This window comes from Chiloscyllium punctatum, chromosome 39 (genome assembly GCF_047496795.1).
Source record: "Chiloscyllium punctatum isolate Juve2018m chromosome 39, sChiPun1.3, whole genome shotgun sequence".
NCBI classification, from domain to species: domain Eukaryota; kingdom Metazoa; phylum Chordata; class Chondrichthyes; order Orectolobiformes; family Hemiscylliidae; genus Chiloscyllium; species Chiloscyllium punctatum.
This window is the reverse complement of record NC_092777.1, coordinates 7,394,886-7,408,169: the sequence shown is the minus strand read 5'-3', so window position 1 is coordinate 7,408,169 and position 13,284 is coordinate 7,394,886. Positions and strand designations below refer to the sequence as shown.

Below are 13,284 nucleotides of genomic sequence, written 5' to 3'. Positions count from 1 at the left end.
CAGTGTGTACTATGAAGCATAAATGGTGGAGAGACTGAATAGTTGCGGATGCGGTGCCAATCAAGTGAGCTGCTTTGTCCTGGATGGTGTCAAGCTTTGTGAATGTTGTTTAGAGCTGTACCCATTCAGGAAGTGGGGTGTATTCCATCACACTTGTACCATGTTGAAGGTGGACAGGCTTTGGGGAGTTAGGAAGTGACTTCTGACCAGCTCTTGTAGCCATCATATTTATATAGCAAGTCCGTTCAAGTTTCTGATCAACAATATCCACAGGATATCGATCGTTGGGAATTCAGTGATGGCAAAGTCATTGAATGTCAAGGGGCAGTGGCTAGATTATCTTTTGTTGGAAATTTTCATTGCCAGGCATTTGTGTAGCACAAACATTACTTGCTACTTTTCCTAGATATTGTCCAGATCTCATTGCATTTGAACATGGGACTGATTAAGCCCCAAATATAAATAGGCTTAACAAAAGCAGGGGGGACTGAAAGGTTACACAGGCCACAGAAACAGCAACTCAAAAGAGAACAAAGGTTGGTGAAGTGATGAAATTGGTGTGTCACAGGCAGAATATGGGAGACACTCTGAGGATTGGAATCCTTCCATGTCAGATCAAAAATCAGTTGTTTAATAACCACACAAAATGGCTGATACCACATGCATTGTGGGTAGAGTAAGTTGCTGCTTTCTACTTCAGAAGTGAACAGAAACTTTTGGCAGTTGAGGCTTTGCGAGGGGAAACTGCAGTAACCATGCCCCTCCACTGATTCAGCACTGTAATGACAGCTCTCTGGCTTCAATTTACAATTCATTGGCATGTTGTTACTTTTCCAATGATTCACGTAAAGAATTATGGCCTCAAGCGCTCATGACCATTACATAATGTACAGTAATTACTTCCTTGTCATGTCAGCTAGGTAGCAGAATGAGGCATTTAAAAGTAGTACCTGAACTTTCCAATTCACGTATATATTCTATAGCTAGCACTGGCAGACAGTGCTTTGCAGCTGACGTGTTCGCACTTTGCACAGCAAGTACTGAACGGCACGGTCTGTAGTGTGGAAGGGAGTCTTTTTCTTTGGGTGGAGGTTTTATCATGGTACCTTTATAGGCAGAGTTCTACTCCTCCAGAGCAGCATGAAAATGTTGGTTCGGAAATGCATACTGGATGAGCTAACATACCTCAGAGCTTCTGACCGAGGCATGACAAAGACCTCCTTGGGAAGCCTCCATGTTACAATCTGTGAGGGCATACATGAGGCTTCATCAACCTGCACTAAATCTCTGGAGTTTCTTCAATTAAACTGTTATCTTTCTGACATTCTGCACAGATTAACTGCTCAGAGATCTCTCATAAAGATCACCATAGCTGGACTGCTTGTGGTCTCGAACCAACTATGAAGATATTTTAAAAAAATTTGTGATTACTACTTTGTCAATAAGCTCAGCAAGAACAATAAGGTCCAGAAATTATTGCACAACAATAGGGAGATCGACCAAGGATGCAGAGGACAATGATGAGAATGCAAGTCTACAAGCCTCATTATCATTTTCTTCAACTGGATGATAGATTATAAGCACTGATTAAGAATGTCCCAGGCCATCATCTCAAAACTGTGTCTCCTGCTGGAGCAGCACTAAGTGGCAATTTCGTCCTGCTGACTATCAAGGTCTAAGCTGCCCTGAATCTGTATGTCAGCAACTTGTATCAAGGAGCAACTGAGTACCTGCACGTATCTCTCAATCCTTGACCTGTATCTGGCATATAACTGATGCCATTTTCTCCAGTTCACCAACCTTCATATCCCTGTGATTAAAAAAATCCAGCAACTCAGGCTCTGGCACTCTCCACCATTGCAGGCTTCCCCCAGGTGCAGGGCTCTATTGACTGCATTCATGTTGCTTTGACAGTGCTCCACCATCAATTTGCAGAGCTCATCAAAAGAACAAGATTCCATTCCATTAGTGTTCAAATTATGTGATCATTGATTTCACATTTTGGAAGTCTGCACCAGATATCCTGGGAACTGCCATGACTCTTGCACACTGGAGTATTCAGAGGTTCCAGTCTCCTTTCAAAAGGTACTACAGGATTGGCTACTACGAGACAAGAGCTACCCTTCTGGAAATTGCTCACAACATCTCTACAAAATCTTCAGACTATCGCAGAATGAAAATACAACACTGATCACACTTCCACTGGAATAGACCTTAAGATGACTGAACCACTTTGACAGAGTCATGCAGAACACCCAGTCAGATCTTCATTGTGGCATGCATGAAATTTATGCATTTCTTCCAGAGGAGCTATCTATGGATTTCATAAAAAGGCTGTTCTAGGTGTGTATAAGTTAGCTCCTGAAACATACAGGCAAACGTTTCAAAATTTAAAGGAATAGTCTGGGCAAACCTACATTGCTTTGTCCTGTCAAATCAAAGTAATTTTGACAATCCAATTATAGGCATTAGGAATAAGCATATGAAGCCATCAAAGAGAGGTTTCTCTTAGAAGAATTTAGAAACTTTTCGTCATTTAGAACCAATATTGAAGACAAGATTGCAACTGCAAGACAGACAGCAGAAACTGCTGACAATTAAGAGCAGATTCATAAACTAACTACCTGCTATACTAACCTATAAAAGTTAATTGTAGGAGAGTATAAGGAAGACAAATAAATGTAAAGTAGTCACAATTCTACAATTCCATAGAGTTGGTCTCTCATTAGGGAGGGACGACTGGTTGTGATTTAACCTGAGTGTTACCACACTTCAGGAAAAGGGCAAAGTTGAGGAGAGTGCAGAAGTTGAACCCCTGTTATTGGCATTACTCTGCATCACAAGCCAACCATCTTAGTTACCTGACCCCCCCACAAGGAGGGCAAGCAGCTAAGGTAGAGAATGGGTAGCTGTAAATTTTGTTTTGAGAAGGAAATCTCAAAGTGCTGAAAGTTGAAGAAAGGCCTAACTGTTTCCACAATGTAAGACAATGCAGCAAAGCTTCTTTAATTTAGTAGACTGCTGGGACTCACTGAAAATTTCTACACTGAAAATATATAAGAAAACTACCTCTGCCCATGGGACTTGCGCATACTTAGGGCAGTGCCCAAGGAACTTACGCCTAACTGGACCTGTTGGACTACATTCAGTTTCATTACTTTCTTCTTATATTTACCAACAGACCTATCCCCACCAGTACTCTATTCCTGTGTTTTATAGAGCATTACCTGTGCCCACCAGTACTTGACCCCAGCATTACACAATGACAGATCAGTCCCCACCAGTACTGTACCCCAGTATTAGAAAAACCTATCCCCAACACTTCTGTACTTCAATGTTATATATTAGTGACCTGTGCTCACCAGTGTTCTACACCAGTGTTACAAAGTGAAAGAATTTACCTGGGATAATATCCTCACGATGAACAACTTTCACTTATGGAGCAGTTTTCACAGCCTAGAATGTCCCAACATAGTCCACAATCAATGAACTGTAGTCACCGCTTAATGTATGGTTAGGATTACAATGTAAGACAATAGCATCTATTTTTCCTGAAGCAAGTTCCCACAAATAGCAATATGATAAATGGCCAGATATGGTCACTGATAAATGACCACTAAATTTATTTTCAGTGATATCAGTTGAGGGATAAATGTGAGCAAGAACAAAATGGAGAACTTCTCTCCTCTTCCATATAGGGTCACGGGACCACATACAGCTATTTGAAATGGCAGGGAGAGCTTTAAATTATTTAATGAAGGTGAGAGGTGCCCACTGAGCCACAACTGATACAGTGCATTGACATGTAGATATAGCCTGGTCCCATCATTTGCCTCATCAAACATCTTGACTGATGAATCCAGGAAACAGAACCCTAGCAGAATCAACAGCTCTAAGAATTAAGGGAGCAAGAATGACTCCAAGGATAAAGGGCTTATAATATGAGGGACAGTTAAGTAGATGAACTAACGGCACAGATCATCGTGAATGATTATGATGTGGTAGGCATCACAGAGACATGGTTCCAGGGGGTTCAGGACTGGCAGTTAAACATCCAAGGATTTACAACTTATCGAAAAGACAGGGAGGTGGGCAGAGGGGGCAGGGTGGCCTTGTTAGTTAAGAACAAAATTAAATCTATGGCACTGAATGACATAGGGTCGGATGATGTGGAGTCTGTGTGGATGGAATTGAGGAACCACAAAGGCAAAAAAAAACCATAGTGGGAGTTATGTACAGACCTCCTAACAGTGGTCAGGACCAGGGACGCAACATGTACCGGGAAATAGAAAAGGCATGTCACGGTGATCATGGGGGTCTTCAATATGCAGGTGGACTGGGTAAATAATGTTGCCAGTGGATCCAAAGAAAGGGAATTCTTGGAATGCTTACAGGATGGCTTTTTGGAACAGCTTGTCATGGAGCCCACAAGGGAGCAGGCTATTTTGGACCTAGTGCGATGTAATGAGCCAGACTTTATAAAAGATCTTAAAGTAAGGGAACACTTAGGAAGCAGCGATCATAATATGGTAGAGTTCAGTCTCCGGTTTGAAAGAGAGAAGGCAAAATCGGATGTAATGGTGTTACAGTTAAACAAAGGTAATTACGAGGGCATGAGAGAGGAACTGACGAAAATCGACTGGAAGCAGAGCCTAGCAGGGAAGACAATAGAGCAAAAATGGCAGGAGTTTGTGGGTATAATTGAGGACACAGTAAAAAGGTTCATCCCCAAGAAAAGAAAGATCATCCAGGGAGGAATAGACAGCCATGGTTGACACAGGAAGTCAGGAAATGTATCAAAGAAAAAGAGAGATCCTATAAAGTGGCCAAGAGCACTGGGAAATCAGAAGATTGGGAAGGCTACAAAAACAAACAGAGGATAACAAAGAGATAAATAAGGAAGGAGAGGATCAAATATGAAGGTAGGCTAGCCAGTAATACTAGAAAGGATAGTAAAAGTTTCTTTTAATACATAAGAAACAAACGACAGGCAAAAGTAGACATTGGGCCACTTCAAACTGATGCTGAAAGGCTGGTGATGGGAGATCAGGAAATAGCTGGAGAACTTAATAAGTACTTTGCGTCAGTCTTCACAGTGGAAGACATGAGTAATATCCCAACAATTAAAGGGAGTCAGGGGGCTGAGTTGAGAATGGTTGCCATTACAAAACAGAGAGTGCTAGAAAAGCTAAAAGGTCTTAAAATTGACAAATCTCCTGGCCCTGATGGGCTACATCCTAGAGTTCTGAGGGAGGTGACTGAGGAAATAGGGGAGGCATTGGTTGAGATCTTTCAAAGGTCACTGGAGTCATGGAAAGTCCCGGATGATTGGAAGACCGCTGTTGTAACCCCATTGTTCAAGAAAGGATCAAGACAAAAGATGGAAAAATTATAGGCCAATTAGCCTAACCTCGGTTTTTGGTAAAATTCTAGAATCCATCATTAAGGATGAGGTTTCTAAATTCTTGGAAGAGCAGGGTTGGATTAGAATAAGTCAACATGGATTTAGTAAGGGGAGGTCGTGCCTGACAAATCTGTTAGAATTCTTTGAAGAGGTGACAAGTAGGTTAGACCAGGGAAACCCACTGGATGTGGTCTATCTAGACTTCCAAAAGGCCTTTGATAAGGTGCCACACGGGAGGCTGCTGAGTAAGGTGAGGGCCCTTGGTGTTCGAGGTGAGCTACTGGGATGGACTGAGGATTGGCTGTCTGACAGAAGGCAGAGAGTTGGGATAAGAGGTTCTTTTTCGGAATGGCAGCCGGTGACAAGCGGTGTCCCACAGGGTTCAGTGTTGGGGCCGCAGCTGTTCACGTTATATATTAATGATCTGGATGAAGGGACTGGGGGCATTCTAGCGAAGTTTGCCGATGATACGAAGGTAGGTGGACAGGCAGGTGGTACTGAGGAAGTGGGGAGGCTGCAGAAGGATCTAGACAATTTGGGAGAGTGGTCCAGGAAATGGCTGATGAAGTTCAATGTGAGCAAATGCGAGGTCTTGCACTTTGGAAAAAAGAATACAAGCATGTACTACTTTCTAAACGGTGAGAAAATTCATAAAGCCAAAGTACAAAGGGATCTGGGAGTACTAGTCGAGGATTCTCTAAAGGTAAACATGCAGGTTGAATCCGTGATTAAGAAAGCGAATGCAATGTTGTCATTTATCTCAAGAGGGTTGGAATATAAAAGCAGCGATGTGCTACTGAGACTTCATAAAGCTCTGGTTAGGCCTCATTTGGAGTACTGTGTCCAGTTTTGGTCCCCACACCTCAGGAAGGACATACTGGCACTGGAGCGTGTTCAGTGGAGATCACACGGATGATCCCTGGAATGGCAGGTCTAACAAAAGAGGAACGGCTGAGGATCCTGGGATTGTACTCATTGGAGTTTAGAAGGTTAAGGGGAGATCTAATAGAAACTTACAAGATAATACATGGCTTAGAAAGGGTGGACGCTAAGAAATTGTTTCCGTTAGGCGGGGAGACTAGGACCCGTGGGCAACAGCCTTAAAATTAGAGGGGGTCAATTCAGAACAGAAATGCGGAGACATTTCTTCAGCCAGAGAGTGGTGGGCCTGTGGAATTCATTGCCGCAGAGTGCAGTGGAGGCCGGGACGCTCAATGTCTTCAAGGCAGAGATTGATAAATTCTTGATGTCACAAGGAATTAAGGCCTACGGGGAGAATGCGGGTAAGTGGAGTTGAAATGCCCATCAGCCATGATTAAATGGCGGAGTGAACTCGATGGGCCGAATGGCCTTACTTCCACTCCTATGTCTTATGGACAGTTGAGGATTCTGAGTTTGTACTTGATGGAGTTTAGAGGGTGAGGGAGGATCTCACTGAAACTTATAGAATACTGAGAGGCCTGGATAGAGTAGGTGTAGAGAAGATGTTTCTACTAGTAAAAGAGACAAGCACGCATGAGTACAGCCTCAGGATGAAGCGATGACCCTTTAGAAATGAGATTAGGAGACATTTCTTCAGCCAGAGTGTGGTTAATCAGTGGAACTCATTGCTGTAGAAGACTGTTCAGACAAAGCCTAAGACAGAGATGGAAAGGCTCTTGATTAGTAAGTGTTATGAGGAGAAGGCAGGAGAATGGGGTTGAGAAACCTATCAGCCTGATCGAATGGTGGAGCAAATTCAAATTTGGCTGAATGGCCTAATTTCTGCTTCTATATCTTATGGTCTAAAATATAAAAGGGAAAGGACATGGAGAGCATGTAGGATCAGGAGGGACAGAGCTGGAACCAACTTGGTAAGTGAGTGAAGCCCTACCTTGTATTCGTAGCATCAGCTGTCCAAATTCGTTGGCTCCTCCATTGTGAAAGGTAAGTTTGAATGTTGTAGAACCTATCCATCCTCCTTTGGAAGAGAAAGAGAATTAGAATGGAGTGAAAAAACAAGAATTGATCAAACTTTTTCTGATTTGCTCAGACTAAGTTCTAAGCTATCCAGGGGAAAGAAAAAGCATATAAGGAGGCAAAAATCAGTAACAGCCCTGAAAACTGAGATAAATTCAGAATCCAGTAAAGGAGGACTGAAGAGAGAAAATTAAACCACAAGGTCAAACTTGTAAGGAATATAAGAACTGACAATAAGTCATAGTCATAGAGATGTACAGCATGGAAACAGACCCTTTGGTCCAACTCGTCCATGATGACCAAATATCCTAAATTAATCTAATCCCACCTGCCAGCACTTGGCCCATATCCCTCAAAACCCTTTCTATTCATATACCCTTCCACATGCCTTTTAATGTTGTAATTGTACCAACCTCCACAACTTCCTTTGGCACTTCATTCCATACATGCACCTCACCTCTGCGTGAAAAAGTTGCCCCTTAGGTCCCTTTTAAATCCATGTCCCCCACCCCCTGCAAACCAATGCCCTCCAGTTCTTAGCTCCCTATTCATGCCCCTCATGATTTCATACATCTCTATAAGGTCACCCCTCAGCTCTGACACTCCGGGGGCTTTTTAAAATATATAAAAAGGAAGATAGAGATCAAATTGAACATAGGCCCCTTAGACAAAGAATCTGGAGAGATTCCTAGTTATGGGGAACAAGGAAATGGCAGAACAGCTAAATGGATATTTTGCATTAGTCTTTACCGTGGAAAATATTTCAAACATCCCATTAATACTAAAGAACACGGGAGAAATTAATACCATTACTATCGTTTGAGAAGTAGTATCAGACGAACTAATTGATTTAAAGGTAGATAAATCCCTGGCCTTGATGACCTGCATCCTATGCTAGTAGCTACAGAGATAGTGGATGCATTGGTTGTAATTTTTAAAAATCTTTGATTCTACAGAAGTACCGAAGGATTGGAAAACTGCCAATGTGACATTCTTAGTCGGAAATGGAGGGAGGTTAAAAAGCGGGTAATTATAGGCTAATTAGCCTCGCACCTATTGTTCGGAAAATGTTTGAATCAATAATTAAGGAAGTGATAGCAAAACATTTAGAACATTGTAATTAATCAAAGGTCAGCATGGCTGCATGAAAGGAAAATCGTGTCTCATTAATTTACTAGAGTTTTTCAAGGAAGTATCAACTAGACTGGATAGAGGGGAACTGATTAAATGTATTGTATTTGATCTTCCAGAAGGTGTTTGATAAAGTTCCTCACAAAGGCTTAAGTCATAAGAGCCTATGGAGACAGTATATTTGCATAGATAGAGATTTGGGCAATGGGCAGGAAACATCAAATGGAGATAAGGGATTTTATTTTCAGGTTGGCAACTCTAAGCAATGAGATTCCAGCGGAATCAGTGCTGGGATTGCAATTGTTTATGACATGTACAAATGACTTGGAGGAAGGAAGTGAATGTACTTTCACCACATTTGTAGATGAGAAGAGTAGGTCAAAAGGCATGTGAAAAACGGTACAAATAGTTTACAGAAACATTGACAGGTTAAGTCAGTGGGCAAGAGTTGGCAAATGGAGTGTAATTTGGAAAATGTGAAGTTGTTCATTTTGAAAGCAGTATTATTTAAATAAAAGAAAATAACAAAGTTGCAATACTAGGACTTTGGGGTAGTTGCACACAAAACACAAAGCTGGCACACAGTTGCAGCAGGAAGGCTAATGGAATGATGGCCCTTGTTTCAAAGGGGTTTGGAAAACAAGAGTAGGGAAGTCTTACTGATAAAGTACAGACTTGAGACGGCCCAGGGAATTCCTTGTGAACTCCACCTGTAAACCTCTCTTGGTTTGTTCCAGAGATCATACCTTTGGTAGTCTGGAATTTAAAAAAACTCTTACAGACCATTTAGTTTAATTTTAATTAGCCCCTTAATTTACTAATAGCATCACTGTTACAACATAATACTGATACCTATAAGCCAAGCTAGCTGGATTCTAATAACCCAGGAGAGTAGGACATTGCTCGTCCTTCAAGAGCCCTGGCAGGTTACGCTGTTGTACTATCACAAACAGGTTACCTTTATACACAAATGTACAAAGGCTGTACTGTCACAAACACAAAAACTTAACAAAAGAACTGCATGTTCTGAACTGAACAGATAAACGTGAAGGACAATAATTTGGGAGAGAAGTTAATTGATACTGAGTTTTGTTTTGAGGTTAGAATCAAACATTGCTTTTAATTTTACAAAGGAATAACCGTGAATGTTATCACTCAATGTCCTGCTTATACAGATTCACTGATGTTAAGGCAAATGTTCTTAAAATTCTTACCCTCCCTGCCTGTCTATTTTCTAGTGTGCAGCAAATGTGTTCTATAATTCAAAATTACATTTTAATCTAACTGTTTAAGGATAAGTTTTAAGGCTATAAACTTTCTCATTACTGCAACTGTACAAGATGCTGGTGAAACCAGATTTGGAGTACTATGAGCAGTTTTGGTCCCCTTGTTTAAGGAAAGATATAATTTCATTGGAGACAATTCAGAAACGGAGCACGAGGAGATTGTACTCTGAGCAAAGGCTACACAGGTTGGGTCTCTACACACTACAGTGTAGAAGAATGAGTTAAAAATGTAGGATTCTTAGGGGGATTTCACAGGGTAAATTCTCAGAGGAAGTTTTCCCTCATCACCAGAGGGCATAGTTTCAGTGTAAAGGAACACCAATTTAAGATTGAGACAAGTAAAAATAAATCTTCTCTCTGAGGGCTGAGTGCCTCTGGAACTCCTTTCTACAGAAAGCTATGGGAGTAGGGCCCTTGTGTTTTTTAAGATTGAGGAAGATAGATTCTTGATCAGTAGGAAAAACAGGGCTAATGGGGAAAGAGCAGGAAAGTGGACATAATGAATGTTAGATCAACCATGATCCTATTGAATGGAGAAGCAGGCTTGAGAGATTAAATGCTCTTATGAGGCAGGTAGGCAATTTGCCTCTTTAAGAACCTTGTTAAAGATACATTTACAACTGCAACAGGTATTTCCCAACCAATCACCAGTTTCTTCAATGCAGCGGGGACAGATCACATGCCTGCAAGTAAGTATACATGAGCAGGCCAGGAGCCAGTGCTCCGAGCAGGCCCTTTCTGCATTCTGAATACCCCCAAAGGCTGCCCTGTAGAGGAATTCCCTATTCACGGTGCTGGTCTGGTTGCTTTTTGTGTTTGTTAATTAAGTCTTTTAAAATTCTGTTGCTGATAGGACAATCTCATGTTGAAATGCCCTCTCAGTTACTTACATTTAGTCAGATCTTCCTCTGAAGCTCAATGCCCTTTGATTGATCCTCCAGTTGACATCCTATGAATCTCCCTTAATCAGACAGGGAACCTGTCTCATGCCCCATGTTTAAACATGTGAACATTTAGTTAGGTTTGTCTCCAGAGGCTAATCCTGATCAGGGAAGAAAAAGATACACTCCTTTTACCCAGCTCCCTCTCCAGAAAAATCTACAAATTGCCTCATTTCCCCTCTCAGGCTTTATCTTCATTCCCTAAGTCCAAGAGGTTCGTAGAGGAGAGTACTGCCCAACAGCACAAGATGCCTAAACCACTGATCCACAATGTCAATTGTATATTAATTATGTCTAATTGCATACAATTAGTGTACATGAACTAGACAGTCACATGATCCTCTAAAAAGAAATCTCTATGTTGGGTTAGGAGCTATATACTTTTGTTTTAAAGTTAACTTGTTTTAGACATTTTATAATACATCTCCAAAGAAGGTGGGAAATGGCCATGGATTTTTTGGTCCGGAGTTACTACCTCTACATCACAAGGTTTTTCACTGTCAACGGGGATAGTACCAGGGGACTGGAGAGTGGCGAATGTTGTGCCCCTGTTCAAAAAAGGGAATAGGGATAACCCCGGGAATTACAGGCCAGTTAGTCTTACTTCAGTGGTAGGAAAGGGTACTGAGGGATAGGATTTATGATTATCTGGAAAGACACTGCTTGATTAGGGACAGCCAGCACGGATTTGTGAGGGGTAGGTCTTGCCTTACAAGTCTTATTGAATTCTTTGAGGAGGTGACCAAGTATGTGGATGAGGGTAGAGCAGTGGATATAGTGTACATGGATTTTAGTAAGGCATTTGATAAGGTTCCCCATGGTAGCTTATGCGGAAAGTCAGGAGGCATGGGATAGTGGGAAATTTGGCCAGTTGGATAGAAAACTGGCTAACCGGTCAAAGTCAGAGAGTGGTGGTAGATGGTAAATATTCAGCCTGGAGCCCAGTTACCAGTGGAGTTCCGCAGGGATCAGTTCTGGGTCCTCTGCTGTTTGTTTGTAATTTTTATTAATGACTTGGAAGAGGGAGTCAAAGGGTGGGTCAGTAAATTTGCAGACGATACGAAGATTGGTGGAGTTGTGGATAGTGAGGAGGGCTGTTGTCTGCTGCAAAGGGACTTAGATATGATGCAGAGCTGGGCTGAGGAGTGGCAAATGGAGTTCAACCCTGTCAAGTGTGAGGTTGTCCATTTTGGAAGGACAAATAAGAATGCGGAATACAGGGTTAACGGTAGGGTTCTTAGTAGGGTGGAGGAGCAGAGGGATCTTGGGGTCTATGTTCATAGCTCTTTGAAAGTTGCCACTCAGGTGGATAGAGCTTGTAAGAAGGCCTATGGTGTATTAGCGTTCATTAGCAGAGGGTTTGAATTCAAGAGTCGTGAGGTGATGTTGCAGCTGTACAGGATCTTGGTTAGGCCACATTTGGAGTACTGTGTGCCGTTCTGGTCGCCTCACTTTAGGAAAGATGTGGAAGCTTTGGAGAGGGTGCAGAAGAGATTTACCAGGATGTTGCCTGGAATGCAGAATAGGTCGTACGAGGATAGGTTGAGAGTGCTAGGCCTTTTCTAATTGGAACGGTGAAGGATGAGGGGTGACTTGATAGACGTTTATAAGGTGATCAGGGGAATAGATAGCGTAGACAGTCAGAGACTTTTTCCCCGGGTACAAGAGTGTTACAAGGGGACATAAATTTAAGGTAAAGGGTGGAAGGTATAGGGGGGATGTCAGGGCTAAGTTCTTTACCCAGAGAGTGGTGGGGGCATGGAATGCGCTGCCTGTGGGAGTGGCAGAGTCAGAATCATTGGTGACCTTTAAGCGGCAGCTAGGACAAACGTTCGGCACAACATCGTGGGCCGAAGGGCCTGTTCTGTGCTGTATTGTTCTATGTTCTATGTTAAGAGCCATATGTTTGTAATGTGAAATTCTGAAAATAAATAGAAAAATGTAAAGATTGCTTCAGCTCTGTCCTTCATCACTGGCTTTCTGGAAAGATTGGCGCGTGATCTGCCTGCTGCCCGAACTGCTGTGCTCTTCCAACACCACTAATCCAGAATCTGGTTTCCAGCATCTGCAGTCATTGTTTTTACCTCGTTCTCCTTGTCAACTCCACTTACAACTTGGAGATCATCTGTCGGTCAAAGATGACCCTCAGCTTTTCTTCTCCAAATTATTCGATCCCTACACCCACTGCCACCTCACCTCCAACAATAAAGAGAACTTGTGGATTTATTTATCACTGAGGGTGCTGAAAAATCAGCTCAGCTGTTTCCTGCCAAAGACATCTCCCTCATAAGGCTTCCTTTTGCCCCAGACTTGAACAGTCAACCTCCTCTAGACTTCTTGTCCCTGTGTTCCAAAAGGGGAAGCTGCTTCTTTAACCTTCAATTTCTGCACTTTTGGGGAATTTCAAGACATATCATGTGTCCCAAATGATCATCCTTGCAGCAAGTGTCTCAACCACATTTTGAGGGTTCTGAGATCAAAGTGCAGCTTGATTCACCACAAGATATATGGTGGCTGAATGTTTCAGGAAGTGGTTGCCCCATGACTAGAAAACTTTCAGAAT

At 42.2% G+C, this 13,284-nt stretch overlaps 1 protein-coding gene across 1 annotated transcript in view; it reads right to left on the bottom strand.

The window, feature by feature from the left end:
- Positions 1-13,284, bottom strand: part of LOC140463789 (WW domain-binding protein 2-like) — a 37,156-nt gene that overhangs the window by 4,567 nt on the left and 19,305 nt on the right. Inside the window, exon 4 of the mRNA XM_072558102.1 lies at positions 7,278-7,364. Coding sequence (XP_072414203.1) covers positions 7,278-7,364 — 87 coding nt within the window. The remainder of the gene's footprint in view (positions 1-7,277; positions 7,365-13,284) is intronic.